Below are 27,312 nucleotides of genomic sequence, written 5' to 3' on the forward strand. Positions count from 1 at the left end.
ATTTATATATATGTTCATTTGTTAATTTGTTAATTTGTTCATTTGTTAATTTGTTAATTTGTTCATTTGTTAATTTGTTCATTTGCTTGCTTGCTTATAGCCTTCCCCCCCACAGCCAAAGAATAACTTAATTTATATTCTATTTTCAGTGAGTTAGGATAAATCGAAGAAAATGGCATATTTTTTTGAAGAAGTGGCATTACTAATTAACAATAAAAAAAATGAATTAAATAAATAAAGTTGGTATATTAAAACAAGAAATAAAATAAATGCCCCAAAATATGGGGTTTTGTCGTGAATTATTATTTATGTGTGTAGTAAAATTTTGAAGGTAATAAAAATTAGAGCAAAAAAAATTTATTATAATATAGTTTATTTTTCATTACACAAAATACATAAATTAGAGAAATAAATTCATATTCATTTTTATTTATATATTAAATTTTATCAAAAATTAAAAAGAGAATTTTTTCCCTATTTTAATTATGTGGTATAAAATGGGGGAATAATAAATTTCTATATTCATGCATTTTTTTAATATGAGCTTATGTTAATATTTTTTTTTTATATAAGAGGGCAATTCTCATTACTTTTTTTCCAACTAATCAATAAAAATAATATATCTATATATATATTTCATATTATAACTTTTTTTTTTTTTTAAATGATAATGAATATGTGACAAATTTGGGAAACATGATAATATTGTATATTTTTTCTTTAGCTAATTTATATATGTATATATAAATATAACTAAATATATACAAGTGTGGAAGTAAGGAAATTGTTTTATACAACAAAAGGAAAGCTAGCTAAAATACACACACATTTATTTATATTTTTAACCTGACTGGCAATAATAAAATAAAAAAATGGGCAAGCAAAAAATAATTGATGCTAGAAAGGCATACTATGAAGGGGACATTGAAAAGTCCAAAGAAATTCATAGTCACTATCATAATCTCGATAAACATGCTGAACATCATAGTCTTGATAAAGATCATTTAAAAACTATCATATTTGGAAGTTTAGATGGAATAATTACAATTTTTGCAATTGTTTCCGGTTGTGTTGGTGCTAATATAACACCTGCACAAGTCATAATTATTGGAGTTGGTAATTTATTTGCAAATGCAATTTCTATGGGTTTTAGCGAATATACTAGTTCAACAGCTCAAATAGATTTTATGTTAGCAGAAAGACAAAGAGAAGAATGGGAAATAGAAAATTGTCCAACCGAAGAAAAACAAGAAATGATAGATATTTATATTAATAAATATAAATTTGATAGTAAGGATGCAAGAAATTTAGTAGAAATAACTTTTAGAAATAAACATTTTTTTTTAGAACATATGATGTCAGAAGAATTAGGTCTTATATTAACTAATGAAGATAAAAGTGAAGCATTTAAAAAGGGAATTTTAATGTTTTTAAGTTTTTGTTTTTTCGGTATGATACCTCTATTTTCCTATGTTCTTTACAATTTATTTTTTAGTGCAGAAAATTATACTGCTTCTTTTGCCGTTGTTTTTATATCAACTCTCATCACTTTATTTATTTTGGGTCTATTCAAGGTAGGTTTTTCAAGGCGCGAGTGATCGCTTCCATTTTGTTTTTGCCTCTTCATTTTTGCCTCTTCGTTTTTGCCTCTTCATTTTTGCCTCTTCATTTTTGCTTCTTCATTTTTGCCTCTTCATTTTTTCTTCTTCATTTTTTCTTCTTTACCGATACAGTCTCAGTTTACCACCCAAAAGCCAATCGTGTGCGCTCTCAGTATGGTATTAAACGGGTCGATTGCTGGAATGCTTCCATTTTTATTTGGGGTTTTACTTAAAACAAACTCAGGCGATTAAAAATATAAAATGGAAAATTTTGACTGTTAGATCGCAAAAAAGTGTACATATGTTTACATATTTACATGTTTACAATTAGATGTGCGGATAAATGCCGAACTAAATGAAAACCATCGCAAAAAATAAAATGCGTTTTTAACATTTTAGTTACCAACCTTTTTTAAAATTATCTTAATTTATATATTTCAGTGCTTTATTTTTCATCCTAATATTTTTAATAATTTTATTTTATTAAACTGTTGTCATGGACATATATAATAATTACATATTTATAATGTCATAAATAAGTTTATCGTGTATATATTTTAACGAAAATAAAACAATGATTATATAATTAACTCTAAACAAATTTATTTTTCTCGAAATTTTGTTCTTCTATTATTAAGGATAATTTACATTAAAAAGGAGACAAAAATAAATCACCCAAAAGATTGAATGTATGTATATATATTTTTTTGGAAAAAAAAAAAAAAAAAAAATTATGTTCATTTTATGAGAAAATATTAATACACAGTTATTGACAAGCTACTTAAATTAAAAAAAATATATATCAAGGCAAATTGAAAACTTTGAATTTATTACAAATTTATAAATTCTTAAAAAATAAAATAATATCCCATTATTTATACAAAGTATGATTGATATATTCAAGGAAATTGTAAAATAAATAATGGTGATGTTGTAAATTTTTTTTTTCTTTATAGTTTATGCTATTTTTTTATATTATGAAAAAATACATTTTAATAAAAGGAATAAATACTCTTTTAGATAAAAAAATCTATTATCAGAATAAACTTATAAATATGTTGTATATATATATATTCTTGGTTTATAGTTTTTTTATTTTTAATTCCTAAAGTTTTATCATTTTTTTACTGTCATTTTTTACTGTCATTTTTTGCTGCCATTTTTTTCTGTCATTTTTTACTGCCATTTTTTGCTGCCATTTTTTGCTGCCATTTTTTCACATTTTATCGTCTTACCTTGAAGGAAGCGCATCAGTTTGAGGCCAAACTAAATGATCATGTATTGTGTGACAATATTTATTTCTCTGGGTAGATCAGAATATATAAGCCGTTTATTCTAATAATAGTTATTTATTTTGTTCCCATGTCTTTAAATATAGAATAATGGAGAAAAAAAATGAGGGGGTAATAAAAAACGGGGCATATAAAAATTTAATAAGTGGGTCATTTTTACATTGTCTAGAAACAGGAACATTAGGATTACCTTTAGAAGTATGGAAAACACGAATGTGTATTTATCGAAATGAAAATACGATTAATTCATTTATAAATATTTATAATAAAGGGGTTGGACATTTTTATGGAGGGTTTTATGCTAAATTGGTAGAGAGTAGTACTAAAGGTGCAGTATTATTATTATCAAAAGAAAAGATAATCAAAGTTTTAAATGATTTAAATGTTAACAATACTATTAGTGGATTTATAGGTGGAGCATGTGGAGGTATATGTCAATCGATAGTTATGACTCCATGTACATTTTTTATAACTGCAAGTATTGATAAGAATATTAATTATAAAGATAAATTAATATCTATTTTTAAACATTCTGGAATTTCAACATTATATAAAGGAAATTCTGCTATGTGTTTAAGACAGGGAACAAATTGGGCTAGTAGACAAGGCATAACCGAATGGGTGAGAAATATATATATTAGTAAAAAACAAAAAAAAAATGAAAGAAATGAGATAAAAGAGATAAAAGAGAGTGAGCAAAGACCAAATGACGTTAAAATTTGTGATATATCAAATCCAAATAAATTTAAACAAGATAAAAAAAATAATAATGAATTAAAAACCAGTGAAGAAATTATTTGTGGTATTATAGGTGGGTCACTATCAGTATGGAATAACCCTTTTGATGTTATTAGAGTTTATATGCAAAATAATGCAAATAAAAATATTAATTTAAGTTTTACTCAGTCATTTATTAATTTATATAAAGAAGGTGGAATATTATATTTATACAAAGGTGTTATACCTCGATGTTTTCTTTGTATTTGGCAAACATTATTCATGGTGACTGGAATTAAAATAATAAATAACTATTTTTAGTTTTTTTTTTTTTTTAACCTTAATTATGCATTGATTTTACAAATTACACAAATGTGTACAATATATACCTTGACGTGTTAATGTTTTTTGTTTTACGTGATATTGGATAGGTTATTTTTTTCATTTTTTTTCATTTTTTTTCATTTTTTTTATGGTCATATTTGTATTTAATTTTATAGCGTTACATGGCATGAAAAAACTTTAAAACACAAAAAATTGTCCGCAAACAGCAACACGCTAAATGCGTATTTTAACAAGATTAAAATTTTAATAACTTAAAAAAATTAATACTTTTATTTGTTTATTTGTTTATTTTGTTTATTTTATTTTTTTTATTTTTTTTTTATTTTTTTTTTTTTCTTTTATTGCACTGGGAAAAGACGGAAAAAATCGATAGGAGATGGGTAGCTTTGTTCCAAACACAGTTTTTGTTACTCACATTTGAGTGGCCTTAAAAGTGATAAGTATTCTCTATGATTTATAATATTTCAAGGATGTCTTTATTTGTGTTATCTCTCTCTTTGGGTGTGTTAAAAAAATTTTTCATTTCAAAAAATCTTTTTTTTTTTATTTGATAAGCAATTTTTTTTAAAAGACTAAAATGTTTATTATCCCGTTCTGCATAAATATCTTTAATAGGTGGACCAGTTTTTTTTTTTTGGATATAAAGTTGATAATTATCTTGTTCTTTTAAAAGATTTTTATTAATAGGTTCAGGCATTGCACATCCAGATATTTTAGAAATTCTTACACATTCACCATTCATCATATATCTCCTTTTTACAACAGTTGGTTTTTTATTAACAGGATCTAATAAAGATATATTAGTAATATGTATTGGCATCTCTTGGGTAATTATACTACCTTTTTTATTTATAACATTCCATGCTGATTTTTTCATATTACATCCATCAATTATTACTGTATTTTTTTTAGGGTTAATATTTAATACTATCCCTTCTTTATCTTTATCTGGACCATATAAAACTTTTACCAAATCACCAACTTGAATATTTAAATAATAAGAAAGATTTAATCTTTTTGGCTGGTTTTGTTCTCTTAAAGGATATGGTATGCTTAACTCTTTGCTCAATTCTAAAAAATCATATTTATGATATTTTCTTTTTCTTTTATCAAGTTTTTTTGCTTGCATAAAATATTTAATATATCTTGACATTTTTATTTTTATAAATAATATAAGATATTAATTTTCCAATCTGTTTATTTTCCTTTCACCTCAATTTTAAAACACATTCATTTTGTTTCCCATTTATTTTTGTAGATTATATAATTTACGTTTTTTTCAATCTCAAAAAATAAGCAAATTAAATCAAATTAAATTAAACGAAATATACTTTATCAATTCCATTATTTTTTTTTTTTCATTTTTTTATTTTATTTTTTTTTTTTTCATTTTTATTATTTACCGCTGCCAATTTCATAATACATTTATGGTCATATATTATATGTACCTTTGTGTATAATAACTTTTTCCATTTGTAAATTTCCCATTGAATATTAGAATTATATGTTTTTTTTTTTTTTTTTTTTTTTTTTTTATAATTTTAAATTAGCAAACATTTTTAATTAATAGTTTTATTTCTTCGTTTTTTCTTCTACATTATTTTGTTTATTACATTAGTAATTGTACATGTTCTATATTTTTCTTTTCCTTATTTTTTAACTCTCTTATTATATTTATTGATTTTTTTAATGCAATCATTTTGAGATACATGCCAACATATATGCATATATATTATTGTCCAATTTGTTGGAAATATTATTTTATAAAAAGAGAAATTCTAAATTAGGGAATATATGTATGCTATGAGCAGCTGAGAATGTGACAATTTTTCTCCACAAAAAAAAACGACAACACAATTATAAATGCATTACCATATATTTCTAAGTATGCATGTATGTATGTTTATTAAAAATATAAATTATTTTATACAAACATTTAATCTTATTTAATTTTGTTGGTCAGCTTTTATTTGTCCAATTGGATGTTCAATAGATTGCCCACCACTACTTTAAAATAAATATATTTACCATTTTAATGAAAATAAAATATGGAAACCTATATCGAAAAAAAGCAACTCGATGAAGGTTGCATGTTAAGCAAGAAAAAAAATGAAGCCAAAAAATGTGAAGGCCAAAAAAATGAAGGCAAAAAATATGAAGGCCAAAAAAATGAAGCCAGCAAAAATGAAGCCAGCAAAAATGACGCCAGCAAAAATGAAGCCAGCAAAAATGACGCCAGCAAAAATGACATTTCAAGCGATACAACACAATTGATAAGTATAGATAATCCTAAATCGATAAATAATAAAAATAATGGTGAAGGTAAAAAAATAATAAAAGGGGAAAGAATAGACAAAAAGAATAAGGAGGATAATAATTTTATTATAGACGATTTAGAAAAACAAACAGATAAAATAAGTATGAATATATTAAATATTTTAAAAGCATCAAATATTCCAAATTGTGATATATTAAAAAGAACAAATAACAGATTTGCTAAAGCATTTTTATATTTAACTGAAGGATATAAAATGAGTGTAAAAAATGTAATAAAAAAATCTATATATAAAAGAAAATATAAAAATAATACACTAATTAAAATAAAAGATATACATGTTTATTCTTTATGTAAACATCATTTATTGCCATTTGAAGGATTGTGTGATATTGAATATAATCCAGATAAATATATAATGGGTTTATCCAAATTTTCAAGAATTACTGATATATATGCAAGACGTTTACAATTGCAAGAAGATCTTACTAATGATATTTGCAATGCTTTAAAAAAATATTTAAAACCCTTATATATAAAAGTTACAATTAAAGCTAAACATTTATGCATTAATATGAGAGGGGTAAAAGAACATGATGCTATGACAGTTACACATGCATCATATGTATCAAAAAAAAATATTAGTTGTTTTAAAGAAAATATTAATTTATCGAAAAATGAAATATCAAAATCAGATAACCATGATCAATCTTTATCATAAATAATAATTACCATGTTTAATACACACTTGTAATATGACTATAGTGTTTTTTTTTTTTTAAATAATCTTATAAATGGCATAATATTTATATAACAAAAAAAAATATTTTTTACTGTTTGTTTTTTGTTTTGTCTGTTTTCAAGTGTGAAAATGGGTGATATATGTGCTAGCTAAATACACCTTTTAAATGGTATATTTTTTATTAAAAAAAAAAATAATTAAAAATATGTTCATTAAAATGAATAATTAGAAAAAATTATAAAACGCAATAACAAAACATAGATATATATATATATGTCAAACTGCAAATTACATAAAAAAATATTCTTATATATATATATATATAAATATAAATACATATAGACAAAATTTTTATTGCATGCTTTAAAAGCTTTTATTTAATTTTTTTTTAAAATTGTGGGATTTAAAAAACAATGATATATAAAATTAAAATAAAGACTCCCACATATTTTTTTTAAAGATTATATAGAATAAATTTATTAGTATTCCATAAAAGTTCATTTGGTGATGATGTTGAAATATTTTTTGTTTATAAAAAAAATATATATTAACACATATTTTGTTCAGAATTTTTATGTATGTGTATATTTCCTTATCCTTGATCCCATATATATTATACCATATTTGAATTTATGAAATTGACACATGAACATTGATTGTTATTATATTTATCAATTTTTCTAAATAAATTATCGTTTTTCTATTTTTTTCTTAAAATTTATTCAATATTGTTCCCCATAAAAAATGTACACATTATAGCATATTGTATTCCTTTTCGTAATGTACTCCTTTTCGTAATGTATTTCTCCTCAGCATATTTAATCATAGAATATTTCATTAGTAACGCCACAAAAAAATATATTTTTTTTTTTCGAGATTATAGTTTAAAAATTTACTCCTTCTAATCATCCAAAGAAATATGTGTCAAATTGATACAGTTAATGTTTCCACATGCCATTGTAAATGCTTTTTTAGGTTTTTTTTGCAGCTCCTGAAAACTCGCTTCATCTAAAAAGGTAACAAATAAAGAAAGAAATAGCGAACACGTTTGTTACATGCACACACACACATATGATGTAGTATGGATGTATGCATGCATATATTTATTTTTTTTGTTTGAGCCAAACCTGCGTATAGAAAAATAAGAACCCTGTTAACATAAGTTATCGTTTCTATATTATCATTCCCCTTTTTAACTGATATGATAGGGCAATTGTCATTTTTATTTTTATCTCCGAACCAAAAAACACACGCATAATCATCTCCTAAAATAGGATCATCATTTTTTGTAATGCCATTTGCAATTTTACCTGTAAAGAATTTATTCAAATTAAATTTTTTTTTTGAAAGAAAAATATAAAGAATTATTTTTTGGGAATATACAAGTGGCCGAATACACACCCTTAGAAGTTATACCCCTGGGTGCTCGGTCTTATAATATCATTTCTTATTTTGTTTATTTTGTTTATTTTGTTTATTTTTCTATTTTTCTATTTTGTTTATTTTGTTTATTTTTCTTATTTTTCTTATTTTTTATTTTTTTCGTACATAAAATATTTTGGAGCTGCTGGGAATCTTTCCAATATTCTTTGGCTCGAGGATGAACGTAATTTTCCCAGGCTCTACATAAAAGCAGAACTTCATTTGTTGATCTTTTTTCTATTGCGTCTCCAACTTTTGATACTATTTGAGATACATTGTTACTGCTGCTATCCTATTCAAAAATATAAAAAAATGGTAATATGTCTTTTATATCTTGATATTTTTGTATATGCACTATGAATGCAATTTTTCTTTCTATATATTTGTTTTTTCTTTTATTTGGGTAAGATTACATCGTATGTCACAACGGAACTTTTTTTTTCATCGTTTTTATTTGGCTTTTCACCATATATTAATTCTAAAATATAATCGAACGGAGATATTGAACAATAATGACAATTGAAAATATCCATTTTATTTTTTAATACAAAGGATGAATAATTTAAAAAATTATAAATTTAATAAAAAAAAATGGAAAAATCACATTACAAATTATTCTACAATTGTATATATATTATACACATGGGTATGTATCTCATATGTCTTCGTACTTATTTTTAAATGCATATTTTAAATAATATATGTATGAAATGAAATAAAAAAAAAAATTAAATATTTTTTTTTTTTTGATTATTATTTATAGTATGGTATTTTTAGGATGACATTTTTTACAAAGCAGCATTTAATGTGTGATTTTAGACGTTAAATAACAAATATGCATTTATTTATTTTTAAGAATGTAAAATCTAATTTTCTTTTATATTAATAATGCATAAAAGAAAGTACAAAACAAACACACGTTTGTTCTTCATTGTCTTACAAGGGTTAACCTGGCATGTTAATATGTACTATATAAATACTTCCATATTATGCATATCACATATATAGTATAATATTATTTTTATCAATTATTCTGACTTGTTAATAATATTTTTAATATAAAATAAAAAAAAAATAAAAAAAACGAGAAAAAAGATGTATCCTGCACAAAATTACATGAACACTTGTAATTATTCATAAAAAAATATATAATTATTTCTGAATGCGCATAAAAAAAAAAATATATATATAATATAATTATAATATATTATAATTATATATATAATACATTATAATTATATATATAATATATATATATTATATATAATACATAATTATGTACACTCACAAAAAATTATGCATTTGTAAATACTTTTTATTATATAATACATATTTTTTTCTTTTATTATATATTAGTATATTCCATTTCATTTCATAACCATTAATACAACTGAACAAAATATTTTCCAAACATTTCCCCATTTTTTTTCCAAAAAGGACAATTTAAATTTTTACAATTCTTTTCAAATTTTTTATCATAGTTAAATATGTGTTTTAATTCTGCCTTCATTTTAAATTATAAATAAATAGATATTTATGTACAACCCATAATACATAAGTAACACAATTCAGGAAATAAAAAAAAAAAAAAAAGAAAATACAGTTACATTCAGACAGTTTTCATTAGTGTGACTATATATTATTTGTTTACAATTTTTAAAATAAAAAATTAATGAAAAGGATCTTTATTATTTTAGTATGCAAATTTGTATAATTTAAATTGGGAAGGGTAGCAGATTATATTTTGTATGATTATTATGAAAAATATGTAAGAACTTAAAAAAAAAAGCGAGAAAATTTTCATGTAATAATAAATTACACGTTTAATTATGGATGTAGTTATTATCCCCTTAAAAATATATATAATTATTATACCGTCAAATAAAAAGCATAAAAATGTAAAGATAGAAAGCTAAATAAAAGGTTATACTTTTTAATATATAATTGATAAAAATAACAAAAAGGAAAAGAAAGATATTATATATGTGTTTTATTAAAACTTATGGACATATTCCTTTCATTTTTCTAACCCTCTTAGCTATATTATATATATGTGTGATGAGATACATTCATTGTTTAAAATTAGTTAATTAAAACGTGGTTGCATTTGTAAGATTTATGAAAAATAGTGTGCACATAAATAATATTTTTTTTTTTCTACTCTTGATTTTTTGATAAATATTAAAATAGTTAGCCACTATTTTACGTTACCAAATTTGAACATATAGCGCACTTTGTAGTTATATGATACTCATATTTTTTTTTACTCTTTTATTTTGTTATTTTGTTATTTTTTATTTTTTATTTTTTATTTTGTTATTTTTTATTTTTTATTTTGTTATTTTTTATTTGTTTATTTTCGTGATTTATTGCTTACTTTGAGGAGGCGTGGTTAAATCGGCACAGCTATTGTTATAAATCGAATGTATACAGAAATAAAACATTTGGCTAATAAGTTTCTCTTAAAGTTAGACATTTTAAAATTTATAGGTACCAAGTAAAAAAAAAAACTTTTAAATATCAAAGAATTATTATAAATAAAATTAAACCCATCAAATTATTCGGAAAAAATGTAGCATATATTTATAAAATTTAAGACAGTCATATAATTAATAAAAGACATAAAATAACAATTGTTTAATTTTTCCAATTATATGCATGTATATATATATATATTATGTCTGGAATTTTCAAGATTGTTTTTATGTTTAATTATCTCATTTTTTTTGCTTAAATTATTTGTTTGGTCTACCTGTATAAGATAAACTTTTTTCCCATTTTTTTTTTATGATATTTATTTTTTAGGGGTTTATAATTTAAAAAATATTTTTCTTATACTTAAAAAATAATTTTATCGCAATATAGTTTATACCCTCAAAAATTACATAATTAAAAGAACGAATATGCATATATACATATATATGTGTGTAACTGTAATTTTTATAGCTAAAAATAGGTAAATATATAAAAAGGTATAAATATGTTTATATATATTTTTTTCATTTTTCACCAAACATGACAATTATATTCAATTAAATTATTAATTGATGAATTTCAAACTTGTAAATATATATAAGATTTATACATAATTGTAAAAAAAAAAAAAAAAAAAAAAAAAAAAAAAACGTATATACATGTATATATATAGTTACAATTCTTGGTGAAAAAAAAATAAATATTTATATTCTCGATTTGTAATTTTTTTTTTTTATAAAATTATTATACATGCTTGTTTTACTATATTTTTCCCCATATTTGTTCATATATTTTGATATTTGTTCATTTTTTTTCATTTTTTTTCACATATTTTCATATTTTTGCACAAGTTTTGCACTTTTACAACTTGATCTTATATTTATATAAATTACATATTTACTAATAGGGATAAATAAATTCGAGGGGAATATTTGTTAATACATGTAAAAACATGAATTATTAGCTTTTTTATTGGAATAAAATTTCCATACAAGGTTATTGTTATTGTTATTGCTATTGCTATTGCTATTGCTATTATTATTATTGCTGTCATTTTTAAAGCGTATCGACCTTTATTTCAAAAATAACTTATTTGTGTATACTTGTTTTACCCAACATATGAATGCATACATATTCGATTAGCATAATTCTTATAAAACAAAAGTGTGTGTAGCGCCAAATGCGTATATAGAGAGACAAAAAAATAATATACGTGATAATTAGATTTTGATTAAAACAGTAAAAGTATTATTGGAGAATAAGACGATATAATGCAATTGGTATCTGATTTTGTGAACATAAAGTACCTATATGAAAAGGTACATATAAATAAGATTATTACAAAAAATTATAAAGAAATAATAAAAAAAAATGAAATTCCAACATTTGAAGATGAGATAAGAACCTTTACAAGTATTAGAAACTGTATTTTAACAGAACAATATAAAGGAGCAAATGATAAATTGTTAAGATTATATAAAGAATATTTATTTTATTTTGATATATTTAAAAAAAAAAAATTATTAAAAGACAATAATATATTAAATAGTAATAATATATATGAAAAAAATAAAAAAGTAGAATATGTATTTGAACAAGAAAATATAATAATATTATTTAATATATGTATGTTAAAATGTAGCTTAATAAAATATCATAAAAATTCAAATGACATGAAATTGTTAAATAAAATATCTAATAAAATAGTAGATATATTTAATTATTTATTTGAAAATATGAATAATGATAATTTAACAGAATTATCAGATATTAATTGTGCTAGTACTTATATATTTTTATGTATGTCATTAGCATACCATGAAAATATGTTTTATAACACTGCTATATTAAAAAAGTGTAAAAGAAATTTATTATCAAAATTAAGTTATAATATATATACTTATTTTAATAATGCATTATATTGTTTAGATGGTAAAATGCCAGATGTGTTTAAGAATGCAACCAAATTTTCAACTGCCAAAGGTAATATACATTATATAAGAAATATAAATAATTCATTTTATAATTTTATATTAATAAATAAAATAATTTTTATAAGTATTAGTAATTATCATTGTGCTTTAAAGTATGCACAACTAAGTCAAGAAATTGAAGATATAAAAATTCAAAAATATGAAGAAGACAAAATTGGAGAAATTATATGTAGGTTAAAATATAGTTTAGATAATGTAAATAATGGAATTGAGATTTGTAAAAAAAATAATTTTCATATGAATTTTTCAGAATTAAAAGAAAAAATTATTAAATCATTAAATTTTTTTGAACATGAAAATAAAAATATATATTTTGAAGTTATACCAACATATGATAATTTAGATAAATTAAAAGGAACGGAAGTTGTAAAAGTTAAAAATATAGATATATCAGAAATTTATATAAAAAAAAATATTTCTAATGATTTAAAATTATTATTTAATAAACAAGCTCAGAATATTTACTATCAATATAATGGAGAATTAACACAATTATATAATTTATTTGAAAAAAATTTTATTGTTTTAAATGACCAATTTAAAATAATGAATATATCGAATAGAAAAAACATAATATCATCTCTTAACAATGCAATTATAAATACATATAACAAAATCAAAGATTATTATAAACCAGCTATTTATTATAATAATTTAAATGCCTTAAATAATGTAGAAACACATTTACAAGATATAATAATTCAAATTGAAGCAAATTTAAATACAGAATATAAAAATAATTTTGAGTTTCAAAAAAAATTTATTAACGTTGGAATAAATCAAGAATCTATTAATTCATATAATTCATTTTTACAACATGTAACTAATTTTAAAAATTCTTTAGAACAACTTCGAAAAAATATAGATACTTTTAAAATATTTTTGGAAAATAACCATGAAAACTTTCAAATATGTGAAATGGAAATATCTGTATTTTATAAATATATAATAGATAATCTCAACCTATGCACTAATGTAAACATTGAATCATTAGACAGCATCTATTTGTATTACCAATCAATATTATCAGAAGAAAACGAACAAAATGAATTCCCAAAAAAGGAAAGCGAAAAAAAGGAAAGCGAACAGAATGAATTTCCAAAAAAAGAAAGCGAACAGAATGAACTTGTTTATTCTTCTTCTAACAACACTGAAAAATATAATATTGAAAAAAAAAGTCAATATAATAATTTACCATCATTAGTATATAGTGATTTCCAAAGCTTTTTAAAAGAAAATAATATAATTATTAACATAAATAAAAATTTAGATAAAAATAATTTATTTCATTATGATAAATTAAATAACTATATCAATGTTCATTCAGAATATAAATTATTTTTTGTTCTCGTATCAATATATTTTTCCTTAAGCATACAATTAAAAAAATTTTCGTATCATTTACACGATTTGAAACATAGCATTAAAGATGAATTTTTGAATTCTATAACGGTACTGCTACATCTCGCCACTTACTCTGTTATATGTGCACGTGTATATGTATATGTATTTTTTTTTTTTTTTTTTTTTTTTTTTTTTTTTTTTCACAGGAGGAAAAAGATAATGACAAATTGAATGAACTGTTGGAAAAGGAAAGGGAGACATTGGCTATCAAAAAAGAAAAGCTCGAAGAAATTGTATCATCATTTGAAAGGGATCTTAACAAGTTTTATGATTATTTTCATGAATATAGCAAACTTGACAATTTCAAAACGATTGATGTAAGTTTAGTATATAACAAATGGGCGTGCATATATATGCATATATATGTATATATATGTATTTATATTTTATTTTATTTTATTTTATTTTTATTTTATTTTATTTTATTTTTTTTTTTTTTTTTTTTTCAACAGAATTTTAACATATTTTTAAAAGAATTAATGGAGAACTGCAAAAAACTAAACACAACACATGAGCGACATTCGCATACTTTGAAAAATTCGCTCATGCTAAAAGATGATGTAAGATTATTTTATGTCTACAAAATATTTATATGATACAAACATAGTGACTCAATATTTTATCGTTCTTATTATTTTCTTGTTTTTTTTGTTTCAGGTAAACAAGTATATATACATGCGCGAAAGCGAGCGTTCAAATATAAGGTAATTGCATACGCCACCACTTTATCACATTTTATCATATTTACATTTTTCCAATTTTTATATCTTTGCCATGAGCCTGCACACATGCTTTGGCTATTTCATCAAACCAGTTCACTATTACTGACATATACATAAATTTATTTTTATTCTTTATTTTTTAATTTGTTTTTTTTATTCTTTATTTTCCCAACATTTAGGATACAGCAAATACCCAAAAATAACCATAAGCCCTTTTAATGAAATGTAAAATGATAATTTTATTTTTTAACATATTATTTGCTAACATGTTATTCGGACGCTTTTTATATAAAATGTACATGTATATACACACACATGATATGGATATTTTTTTTTATTAAAAAAATGTATGTAAAATATGTTGACATATTTTTATTTGATATTTATACTCGCTTTGTACACACACATTTGTTAAATTATGATAATTTGAAAATACAAATTAAAAAAAAAAAAAAAAATAATAATAATGATAGTAGTAATAATAATGATAGTAGTAATAATAATGATAGTAGTAATAATAATAGTAGTAATAATAATAATAGTAATAGCAATATATATAAGGAAAGCAAACCCACAGTTATAGTATAATAATTCAAGAGCGTCGAAATATTTTGTTTTATTTTTTTCAAAACTATTTAATTAAAATTAGCTACATATATATATATTTGTATTGTTTTTTTTTTGTCCTCTTATTTTATAAAGACATAAAAAATTATTTATATAAAATAAACTATGTATTATTTTAACCTTTTATTGTTCCAAATAGTGTTTAAATAAAATGCAAGTATAAATTATTATAAATAGAATTGGAAATATATTATGATCAATATGTAGAATGAAAAGCCACCAATTATTATTCTTGTTGTTGATAAATAAAACATGTTAAATTATTTTTTCCCAAAATTTGTATTATAATTAAAAATGAAATAAAAAATTATAAAATTATAAAATGATAGAATGATAAAATTATAAAATTATAAAATGATAAAAATAATAAAAAAAATCCTTTACTTTCCAAGTTGAATATTCATAATTTTTTAAAGGAATATATAATAATGTTTAAACAAAAAATATCGAAAACAACATTTTTATAGAATATAAAATTATTAAAATAAAAAATATCCATATATAAATTATAATATATATGCTTATTTATTTTTTTGTCGTTGTTATTATTATATATATTCCAACATTTCAACTTACGAGGTTTTTTGTTTTTAAAACATGTATAGCACTTTTTTCAATACTTATAAATAGCATTATCTATAGTATACTAAACAATATATTAATATATATACATATACAATGTTAATTAGAAATATATGTATATAATAATAAAATAATAATAATAATAATAATGATAACGATAACATGTTGCTTCCCCTTCTCTTTCTATTATTGGAACAGTATATTATATATGCCAATTTTCTTTTATTAGCTAATGTATGCATATATATATATATATATATATATATATATATATATATATATATATATTTATTTATATATAATACGTGCATAATATATTTTGCCTTTTCATTTATTATAGAAATATGAAACAAAATATTATTATATATATATATACATACATGTTATGGAAATATGAAACGCTAAAGGATGTTATTAAGTTCCTGTAAGTACATTACTCTACCCCTTTCTTTTTTTCTGTTTACTTATTTTATTTCTTTGCGCTTTTTTATAATTGCACTATGTGATATATAAATATAACATTTGTAATATATATAAAATTTGTAATATATATCATTTTGTAATATATATCATTATGTACTATATATGCAAATAATATAGATTAATAACATATAATATGGTACAATAATTTTGCGTACATTTTGCATTATATGTATATATATGAATATATATTTGTAATATTTATAATATATATTGTAATATATATTGCTTACTATTATTTTTGTCGGTATGCAAATATACATAATAAAATAACTTATTTTTTTTCTGTGGCCCTACATAATAAATATGCATATATAATAATGGGTTTTATAAATAAATAGTAGTAATATTAAATTATTAAAAAAATACAAAAAAATACAAAAAAAATTATATTAAAATAATATATTTTTATTATTTTATAAAAAACATCAAAAAACTTAAAAAATTAAAGATCATAAAAAAAACAAAAAAATAAAATAAAAAAAACATAAAAAAAACAAAAACAAAAAAACAAAAAAAACAAAAAACAAAAACAAAAACAAAAAACAAAAAATACAAAAAAAACATAAAAAGCATAAAAACAAAAAAAAAAAAAAAAAACATAAAAACAAAAAAGACCCAAAATAGAATATTATAAACAAATCGAAGAATATATAATTAAAAAATATTTTTTAAATAAGGCAAATAAAGATAATAAAAACAAACAGGTAATATATTAAATAAAAAGAGGGGGTGAAATTTTTATAACCATATATATACAATTTATTAAGTGAATAACATTCTCATTTATAAATGTAACAATATAAACTTTTGTATCGTATAATATACATATAAAAATATGCTACTTTCATTTTATATATATTCCAAAATCTAATATCTATTCTATGTGTGCTTATATATCTCCAATGGTTTATATTATTCCCTATTTTTGTTTAAAAAATATCTATACTTTTTTAATTTATATAAATTGATCATATATTATGTATATTTATAACATGATACATAATTTTTATTTGACATATATATAGCCCCTTTTAAAAATCTACAAAATATTCTTCTTTTTATATTTGCATTTCCTCATTACTAATATTTTTTTTTTTTTTTTCACAGCTAGCCAAAATGATAGCTAACAGTACAAATATAATGCCCCCAAGTTTTTCCACAGCATCACTTTATGTTGGTGATTTAAGCGAAGATGTTACAGAAGCAGTTTTATATGAAATATTTAACACAGTTGGTCATGTATTATCTATTAGAGTATGTAGAGATAGTGTAACACGAAAATCTCTTGGATATGCATATGTGAATTATCATAATTTGGCAGATGCAGAAAGAGCATTAGATACTTTAAATTATACAAATATAAAAGGTCAACCAGCTAGATTAATGTGGAGTCATAGAGACCCATCATTACGTAAAAGTGGAACTGGAAATATATTTGTAAAAAATTTAGATAAAACAATAGATAATAAAGCTTTATTTGATACATTTAGTATGTTTGGTAATATATTATCATGTAAAGTTGCAACAGATGAATTTGGAAAAAGCAAGAATTATGGGTTTGTACATTATGAAGATGAAGAAAGCGCTAAAGAAGCTATTGAAAAAGTAAATGGAATGCAATTAGGATCTAAAAATGTATATGTTGGTCATTTTATTAAAAAATCAGAAAGAGCTACTAATGATACAAAATTTACAAATTTATATGTAAAAAATTTTCCTGACACTGTAACTGAAGCACATCTAAAACAATTATTTAGTCCATATGGTGAAATAACATCTATGATAGTAAAATCAGATAATAAGAATCGCAAATTTTGTTTTATTAACTATTCAGATGCAGATAGTGCAAGAAATGCTATGGAAAATTTAAATGGAAAAAAAATTACAGAGGATGGTAAAATAGATTATAATTATGATCCTAAAAAAGAAGAAACTGAAAAACCAGCAAATGAAAATTCTAATAATAATACTACTACTGAGGAAAATACTACAACATCTGAAACACCAGCAGAAAAAAAAACACCTGATTCTGAACCAGCTACTAATAAAGATGCAACACCTGGAGAAGATCAAACAAGTGCAAATGGAACCACAACAACTGTAACATCTACAACAGATGCAAATCCTGATTCGAAAACTGAAGAAACACCAAACGATAATACTGCTAATGCTGGCACAAATGCATCTACTACTGAAAAAAAAGATAACAAAAAATCTGGAGAAAACACTGAAACACCAAACATATTATATGTAGGCCCTCACCAATCTAGAGCTAGAAGACATGCAATTCTAAAAGCTAAATTTGATACATTAAATACTGAAAGTAGAAATAAACATCCAGGTGTTAATTTATATATAAAAAATTTAGATGATTCTATGAATGATCAAACCCTTAAAGAATTATTTGAACCATATGGAACTATAACATCAGCAAAAGTTATGAAAGATGATAAAGATCAAAGTAAAGGATTTGGTTTTGTTTGTTTTGGAACTCATGAAGAAGCAAATAAAGCAGTAACAGAAATGCATTTAAAAATAATAAATGGAAAACCATTATATGTAGGCTTAGCTGAAAAAAGAGAACAAAGATTATCTAGATTACAACAAAGATTTCGTATGCATCCAATAAGACATCATATTAATAATGCATTAAATGCTCCAATTCAATATCCCAATAGTCAAACAGCACAATTACAATTTAATCAAAATACATTAAATTATGGAAGACCTGTTATTACATCTTTTAATCAAAATAACTTAATATCTTGGAGACATCAGCAAGCAGCAGCCCAACAGCAAGCAGCACATCAACAAGCAGCAGCTCAACAACAACTTGGTTTTAATGGTGGTTTAAGAGGTCAAATAAATCAGATGAGATTATATACACAAAATAATATGATAAATCATAATATTGGTCAAAATAAAGCTAACCAACAATTACATCATAATCAACAATATCCTATAGGACCAAACCCTCAACATCAACAAACAAATTTAAATGCACCTGCACAAACTAATCCTCAACAATTACAAGGCGCAGCACCAGTTCCAACTAACCAATTATTAAATAATAATATGAGAAATATGAATAGTCGAGGAAATCGAAATTTACCAGGCATCAATATTCAATCTCCAAAACAAATGCCTTTAAATATGGTAGGGGCAAAACAAACTAATCCTCAACAAAATCAACCACAAAATCAACCACAAAATCAACCACAAGGCCAACCACAAAATCAACCTCAACAAAAATCTGGCCAATCAATACAACAGCAGCAACAACAACAACAGCAACAGACAATTCCACAAAATAATAATTTTAAATTTACATCACAAGCTAGAAACCGTATGGAATTACCAAATAAAAATGGAAATAAAGTAAATAATATGACACCAGGATATAATAATAATACTACCTTAACTGCTGCAGCATTAGCATCTGCCCCACCTTCAATGCAGAAACAAGTTTTGGGAGAAAATTTATTTCCTTTAGTTGCTAATTATCATCCTACATTAGCTGGAAAAATCACTGGTATGATGCTTGAAATGGATAATTCCGAATTATTAATTTTATTAGAAAATGAAGATCAACTTAAAAAGAAAATTGATGAGGCCCTTGCAGTTTTGCAAAATGCCAAATAAAGTTTGTCTGATATTTTTACGAATCGGAGTTACCGATAATTTGTTTCTCAGGCACACTAACTGCGCATAATATAAAAATTAAAACGAATTAAATATAATTAAACAAAACCACCTTTCGAGAATCGTACTTCTTTTATATCTTTATGCATGTATGTATTGAAGAAGCCTATGAATGTATACCATCTGTGTGTATATATATATTGTGTATATATATACATATATTATGCACAATTTTGTGCAGAAAAATAAGAAAGAGTATTCGAATTATGTGAACAATTTATTAAGCCTAGAATTTTTTTGTATCCAAAAGAAATAAAAGAGCATTTTAAGCCAATTTTTATATAAGAAAAAATAATTGTTTTGAATTGAGCATACTTAATGCAAATATGAAACGAAATCAAGCAAAAGAAAAAAAAAAAAAAAAAAAAAAAAAAAAAATATATATATTGCTGCATGAGCAATATACATGTTAATAATATATACATGAATTTATGCATAATTCATTTTGAAAATAATATTTTATATTCATATAGACGCATATTTTGTTGTTCATACTTGTATGTATATTTGTATGCATTGGGTATATTAATAATTTTTTTTCTTATATCTATTTATGTATATGGATATATATTTACCGCGTATTTCCATTTTGCTCTTATCAACATTTTTAATTTTAATATTTTTAAAGAACACTGTGTAAAGCTCTATTATTTAAAGAAAAAAAAAAAAATGATATAAAAATAAAACATGTGCCCTTTATTAAATTAAATTTTATTGTTACGAAAAAATAAAAATGTATAGACGATAATCATATGAGCAATTATTGCAACATGATTAATTGAGGTTGGAAAATATATTTTTAAATTTTGATAATTAAATAACTATATTATATTCTTTTATTTGTCATCAATAATGTTTGGTCAAAATAAGAAATATATTGTTTGTCTCTTAAAAATGTTAGAAAAATATATATTTTTTTTAAATTATAAGAATAATACTAATAATATTATTATCATTGTGATTATGTGTTTAGATTGTTAATACTTTATTATACAGGATTTTTTTTTTTTCCTACATTTTCAAAAAAATTAAGTTTCATACTCAAAATATTCTATATAATGTATTTACAAAGACATTCAAAAAAAAAATATATATATATTATATATATATTAATATATATTAATATATATTAATATATATTATATATATATTATTTTTATTTATATAATAAAAAGTTAATTTATTACTTAGTGAACATTTGCCAATTTTCAACTATGAAAAAAATTAAAAAAAAAAAAAAAAAATTTATAGGGTTATTTAAAAATTTGCAAATTTAATATTGAATGAAAAATTTATTATTGTTATTTTTCGGCTTTTAAATAGTGACAAATATGCAAAGTATAATTTCAAAAAAAAATTAATCGAAAAAATGATAAAAAAAGAAAATAATAAGGAGAAGAATAATGATAATATTACATATGCATATATAAGTTGATTATATGGGAATAATAGGTGGCGTTGTTCTGTTTATATATTCAAATCAATATGTTGAAATAAATCGATACAATTGGTATGTATATTTAAAAACTAAAAAACAAACTATATTGTTTTGTTTTTCTTATTATGAATATTTGTTTGTATAATTTATAGTAAGAAAAAATAAATTGCCATTCTATTTTTCAAAATTTGAAGAATGCCATTCACAAAAAGTTTTTATTTAGGAAAAATAATAATTGAAATAAAATGACTAATTTTATATAAATATCTTTTTAAAAAATTACACCAAGAAAAAAAATGTCAAACAATATAAAAATAAAGGACTAAACTAATATATATCAATATATATAATATATATAGTATATATATCAATATATATATATATATATTTATTTATATGCATATGAGTATGGTTCGTTATTTACCCATTTTGTTAATAATATAAATTCGTTTTGAGTATTTAAACATAAATAATATTAACGGCAAGGTAAAAATAGTAAACATAAAACGCAAGTAAAAATATCTAATATATAATATGATGCTTATAAAGACATCAGATGGTATATACTTAAGAAAATAAAACTGCTTCATATATATATATACATAAATTTTGGTAAATATAGTATGAGTGCTAATATTTTTGAAGGGGTTTCTGTCCTAATTGATGATGGATTTTATACCTCTGAAGATAATGAACAAGATAAAAAAAAAAAAAAAAAAAAAAATGCAGCTAGCCAAAATTATACTAACTTAAAAAATAAAAAAAGCAAGTTAGACCATAATAACCAAAATAATATATTAAAAAAAAATATTAATGAGAATTCCAGTGATCAAAGTGAGAGTAGTGTATCTTCAGATGAAGATGAAGTAAATGAATTCGAAAAGCAAAATAACAATGAGCATAATAATGAACGTAATAATGAGCATAAAAATGAACGTAACAATGAGCATAAAAATGAGCATAGTTTAAAAGCGAAAAAAAACGAAGAATATCACTACTTTAACTTGGACAACTACTTAGGTAGCGATAACGATGTAAATGAAGAAAATGAAGAAAATGAACAGTCATATAATAATCAAACAAATAAAAAGGCAAAAGGTATTAGCGGAAAAGTATGGAACGACTCAGAAGATGATGAGTATGATGATGATGATGAATATGAGAGAAAATTAGATAGACTTAAAATAATTCAAGATAATAATAATTTAAATGATAATATAAATGATAATATATGTATTGATACGCTTGATGAAAAAGTAAATATTGAAGATATTTCAGTTAAAGGAAAGCGTGATATAAATAATTTTCCTTCAGAAGATATATATATATATGATAATAAAGATAATGATTATAATATATATAATACAAAAAAAAATAAAAAACAAAATGAAAAGTGTATTTTTTTAAAATATCGATTACATCAATATACGTTTAATCAGATTAATGAGAAAAAAATAAAACAAATTGTTTCCTTACCAAATAAAAATATAATTTTATCTGTTTATAAAAATAATTTATATGTTATGGAATATAAAGATGAAGAATTAAATGCTTCTAAAAAAATAAAATTTAATAAAATACTTAATTATGTTGAAGAGAATAATGAAAATTCTTATATACTATCCAATGATATTTTCCTTCGAAAATATGATATGACCAAAGAGTAAGAAATAAAGAGAAAAATATTTAAATTTATTTGATATATGAATATTTTATATTATTATTTCATGTAGCCATGTATACAGTTCGTAATATTTTCACACTGTTTGTACGCTTTTATTTTCACACATTTTGTAATAATTCACTTTTTTTTTTCAGCGCAATATATAAGACTAGAGTTCACAACCCAAACACAGTGCTTATTCCAAAAGAAATAAAATTTTATGACAAAAATAATAATTTAAATGATGAGACAAAAGATGAATTTAGTGATTTATATTCCATGTCTTTTTATTCATCAAACAAAATAAATATTTATGATACAAGAAGTTATGATATTGTCAAAAGTTTTGAATTAAATAATCGTTCTATAGGTATGAATTTTCATAAAAAAACAAATAGCTTATTTGCTATAGATAGTAATGGATATATATATAATTGGTGTTTAAACACAAATAAATTAATTAACAAAATGATGGATAATTATTCAGTATTTCCATCTGCATTTGAAGTATATAATGACTATCTTGTTACTTGCTCATTTAATGGGTTCCTTAATTTATTTGATATTAATAATTTAAATAAGCCAATAAAATCTTTTAAAAATTTAACACATAGTATTCGAGATGTAGTTTTCAGTCCATCTCATAATTGTCTATTATATTATACACATCTTTTAAAAAACGGAATTAGAATAATAAATTTAGATACAAAATATGTATACTGTAATATACCATGGCTTACTACAAGATCCAAATATAACATATATGCTGCTAATTTTTTTAACAACGGTAATAATTTTTGTTTTGCTACAAGCTCTAATTCTTTTTATGTTTACGATATTTGTGGCTATAATTAACTATCAATATTTTATCATAAATATTTTTAGTTTGGAATAATTCAAAATATATAGCTAGCTACCTAATTTTTTTTTTTTTTTTTTTATATATATTTTGGCTATTTAGTTTATCATAGCTTTTTTATTTGGTGTGAACACTTTTTTGCATATATATTTTTTTTAATTATTTGATCCACATTGTTAATCTTAATGCATTGCTACTGTTGCTTTATTTCGCTATTTATTTATTTCATTATATATTTTTTAATATTACACATATGTGGATACTTGCTTTTTTATGTCCCTAAAAAATTATATTTCCATAAAAATTACAAAATAACGAAAAAAAACCATCCCCCATACAATACACATATATGGTGAGACATATATGGACTATACTACTCGTTTGAGAATATTTTCGCAATTTTACTAAACCCTAAATAAATCATTTTTAAACTGTGTAAATATATATACAACCAAAAATTACAAATAAAATAACAAAATAATAATAATAATGATAATAATAATAATGATGATAATAATAATAATGATAATAATAATAATAATAGTATAATGACAATAATAATAATAGTATAATGACAATAATAATAATAGTATAATAACATGAGTGGACTAGTTTGCATTACTTGAAAATGCGCCTCATATGAAAATGTTAATATCGGTAATTTGTACAAAAAATAAAAATAAAAATAAAAATGAAAATAAAAATAAATATAAATTCCCTTTTACACATTTATATATATTTTTTAACTCGTTGAAACGGTCCAAATATTTTATTTTTTTTTTCTTCTTTATGTGTAAAGGTCGCAATTACACAAATATACTTAAACATTATTTTACATAATAATTTTAGGGAAATATTTTTAATAAAATTCAAGCGGGGGAAATAAATACATAATAAAGCAAAAAAGGATAAAAAAAAGATAAAAAAAAGATAAAAAAAAATAAAAAAATAATAATTGTTAATAATATATTAAAAAAATATTATTAAAATAAATAAAAAAAAATAACATTTGTGTAATGTAAAAACATGATTATATCGCATTTATGATGCCAAGAGAAATAAAAAAAATATATTATATTTTTCCAAGTCTTTATTTATGAATTTTAATTATATATTATTGTGATACACAAAAACTATTATACATTTTTAAAAAAATATTTATATCCTCATTTTTTGGATATCTTATTTTTATTAATTTTTTTTATGCATTTTCAAGAATATTTTTAATTTTTAATTCATATTTTCATTGTTGCAAATGTTTTAAATATATAAAGGTATGCTTGTTATAAAATAAAAACATACACATAAAAATGAGTATGATTAAATAGTAAAACATCCTATTTTTATTTATTCTTATTTTTTTAATATATATATATATTCACATTCTCTACTATTTTGCCTAGCATACATACATAATTATGCAAATATTTTTTGTATGAATTGACTATGATATGTCCAATCCCCTTTCAATAATTCTTCCATACTCTCCTTTTATTTTTTATATAATATTATATACATATACATATATATATTTTTTTTTTTTTTTTTTTTTTTTTTTTTTTTGAAGGTTGCATAATTTTTATTTATTAAAAGGATATACAGCTGTATATATGTGTGTATGTTTAAGCCTTTCTTGAAGTTGTGATATTATAATTTTTTTTTTTCACTTAACAAATAATAATAAAATATAAAAAATGTCGGAAGTAAACGTGACAAAAGTAATAGTCAATAATCCGATATGTGACATTTTAGATCCTTTTGTTTTTACCATTGAATTTGAAGCGCTAAATAAATTGGAAGCAGATCTTGAGTGGAAAATATTTTATATTTCCGCTGTTAGTAATGAAGGAGAAAGCAATCAAGACATAGAATTGGATAATATTTATTTAGGCCCAATTGAAAGGGGAGTAATGATGTTTGATTATGCAGTCAACCCACCTGATTATAAAAATGTAAGCAATATCTCTGTATAAATATTCTTAAAAAAAAAAAAAAATTATTTAGCCTATTTGAGAATGTGGGAATGGGCTACTTATAGACTCCCGCGCTGTGTGCAAACTGGCAGAAATGCCTCCTTAAATTTGTCACCACATCTTATACTTCTTATCATTCTATCATTCTACACTTGACGCTTCTTACTCCACGCAAAAATAAGATAATGGGCAGCATAGGTATGCATGCATGTAGCTACTATTTATACGTATAAATTTTTTTTTACTTTTTTTTTAAGATGGATACAGATAGCGTTTTAGGGCTTCAAGCTATTTTGATATCAGCAAACTATAAGGAAAAAGAATTTATAAGAATAGCTTATTATATGAATTCATTTTATAAAGATATAGAATTACGAGAAAAACCACCAGTATCACCACAATATGATAAAATATGTAGACATATATTTGTCGACAATCCAAGAATTGTAAAATTTAGCATTCCATGGGATTCAGAAGAAAGAGATGAATTTAAAGAGTTTGATAAAGAAAATGAAAAAATCGAATTATTAAATTTTTCAAAAATTAAAGAAGAAAACCAAAGTAATTCTAATATTACAAACCAATCAACACAAGATAATATTTTCGTCCCAAACGGAGTTAAAGAATATAACCCAAATAACGGTAATTTGAATATAACACTTAATAATAATATAAATGCTCTTAATTATTTTAAAAACAACGAAATGGCACCTGATATGGATAGGTGTGAAATATTGAATCAAAATATTAAGGGCATTAGTAGTATAACAATTGATAATAAAAATATGCAATGAGGATTTTTTTGTCTTCTCCATTTTGTCTTTTCCATTTTGTCTTTCATTTTACTCAATTTTTACTCAATTTTTACTCAATTTTTTACTCAATTTTTACTCAATTTTTACTCATTTTTTGTCTTTTCCATTTTGTCTTTCATTTTTTTTCATGTCTGCCCTTGTAGTTATAATTATATTCATTCTTTATATGCACATATTTTTG

At 22.0% G+C, this 27,312-nt stretch overlaps 9 protein-coding genes across 9 annotated transcripts; 7 read left to right on the forward strand and 2 right to left on the reverse strand.

The window, feature by feature from the left end:
- Nucleotides 1-872: 872 nt before the first annotated feature.
- On the forward strand, nt 873-1,853 carry PY17X_1441100 (vacuolar iron transporter, putative; the record flags this gene model as incomplete). The annotated part of the gene is made up of 2 exons (XM_722356.2): nt 873-1,574; nt 1,734-1,853. The coding sequence occupies 2 exons, from the start codon at nt 873-875 to the stop codon at nt 1,851-1,853; spliced, it is 822 nt and encodes a 273-aa protein (XP_727449.2).
- A 1,130-nt stretch (nt 1,854-2,983) lies between these two features.
- On the forward strand, nt 2,984-3,931 carry PY17X_1441200 (mitochondrial carrier protein; the record flags this gene model as incomplete). The annotated part of the gene is made up of 1 exon (XM_722355.1): nt 2,984-3,931. One exon carries the CDS (start codon nt 2,984-2,986, stop codon nt 3,929-3,931), a length of 948 nt encoding a protein of 315 aa, XP_727448.1.
- Nucleotides 3,932-4,409: 478 nt separating this feature from the next.
- Nucleotides 4,410-5,108, reverse strand: PY17X_1441300 (50S ribosomal protein L24, putative; the record flags this gene model as incomplete). The annotated part of the gene is made up of 1 exon (XM_722354.2): nt 4,410-5,108. The coding sequence occupies one exon, from the start codon at nt 5,106-5,108 to the stop codon at nt 4,410-4,412; it is 699 nt and encodes a 232-aa protein (XP_727447.2).
- Nucleotides 5,109-6,003: 895 nt separating this feature from the next.
- PY17X_1441400 (GTP cyclohydrolase 1, putative) lies at nt 6,004-6,951 on the forward strand (the record flags this gene model as incomplete). The annotated part of the gene is made up of 1 exon (XM_726203.2): nt 6,004-6,951. One exon carries the CDS (start codon nt 6,004-6,006, stop codon nt 6,949-6,951), a length of 948 nt encoding a protein of 315 aa, XP_731296.2.
- A 922-nt stretch (nt 6,952-7,873) lies between these two features.
- PY17X_1441500 (conserved protein, unknown function) lies at nt 7,874-8,927 on the reverse strand (the record flags this gene model as incomplete). The annotated part of the gene is made up of 4 exons (XM_022957601.1): nt 7,874-7,980; nt 8,100-8,282; nt 8,521-8,686; nt 8,808-8,927. 4 exons carry the CDS (start codon nt 8,925-8,927, stop codon nt 7,874-7,876), a joined length of 576 nt encoding a protein of 191 aa, XP_022812964.1.
- Nucleotides 8,928-12,140: 3,213 nt separating this feature from the next.
- PY17X_1441600 (BRO1 domain-containing protein, putative) lies at nt 12,141-15,208 on the forward strand (the record flags this gene model as incomplete). Its single annotated transcript, XM_022957602.1, has 5 exons — nt 12,141-14,315; nt 14,414-14,584; nt 14,720-14,827; nt 14,925-14,971; nt 15,169-15,208. The coding sequence occupies 5 exons, from the start codon at nt 12,141-12,143 to the stop codon at nt 15,206-15,208; spliced, it is 2,541 nt and encodes an 846-aa protein (XP_022812965.1).
- Nucleotides 15,209-17,797: 2,589 nt separating this feature from the next.
- On the forward strand, nt 17,798-20,323 carry PY17X_1441700 (uncharacterized protein; the record flags this gene model as incomplete). Its single annotated transcript, XM_720762.2, has 1 exon — nt 17,798-20,323. One exon carries the CDS (start codon nt 17,798-17,800, stop codon nt 20,321-20,323), a length of 2,526 nt encoding a protein of 841 aa, XP_725855.2.
- Nucleotides 20,324-22,444: 2,121 nt separating this feature from the next.
- Nucleotides 22,445-24,339, forward strand: PY17X_1441800 (uncharacterized protein; the record flags this gene model as incomplete). The annotated part of the gene is made up of 2 exons (XM_721290.1): nt 22,445-23,484; nt 23,640-24,339. 2 exons carry the CDS (start codon nt 22,445-22,447, stop codon nt 24,337-24,339), a joined length of 1,740 nt encoding a protein of 579 aa, XP_726383.1.
- Nucleotides 24,340-26,037: 1,698 nt separating this feature from the next.
- On the forward strand, nt 26,038-27,110 carry PY17X_1441900 (histone chaperone ASF1, putative; the record flags this gene model as incomplete). The annotated part of the gene is made up of 2 exons (XM_022957604.1): nt 26,038-26,295; nt 26,574-27,110. The coding sequence occupies 2 exons, from the start codon at nt 26,038-26,040 to the stop codon at nt 27,108-27,110; spliced, it is 795 nt and encodes a 264-aa protein (XP_022812966.1).
- Between the last annotated feature and the right edge of the window lie 202 nt (nt 27,111-27,312).

This window comes from Plasmodium yoelii (assembly GCF_900002385.2).
Source record: "Plasmodium yoelii strain 17X genome assembly, chromosome: 14".
Classification (NCBI taxonomy): Eukaryota; Apicomplexa; class Aconoidasida; order Haemosporida; family Plasmodiidae; genus Plasmodium; species Plasmodium yoelii.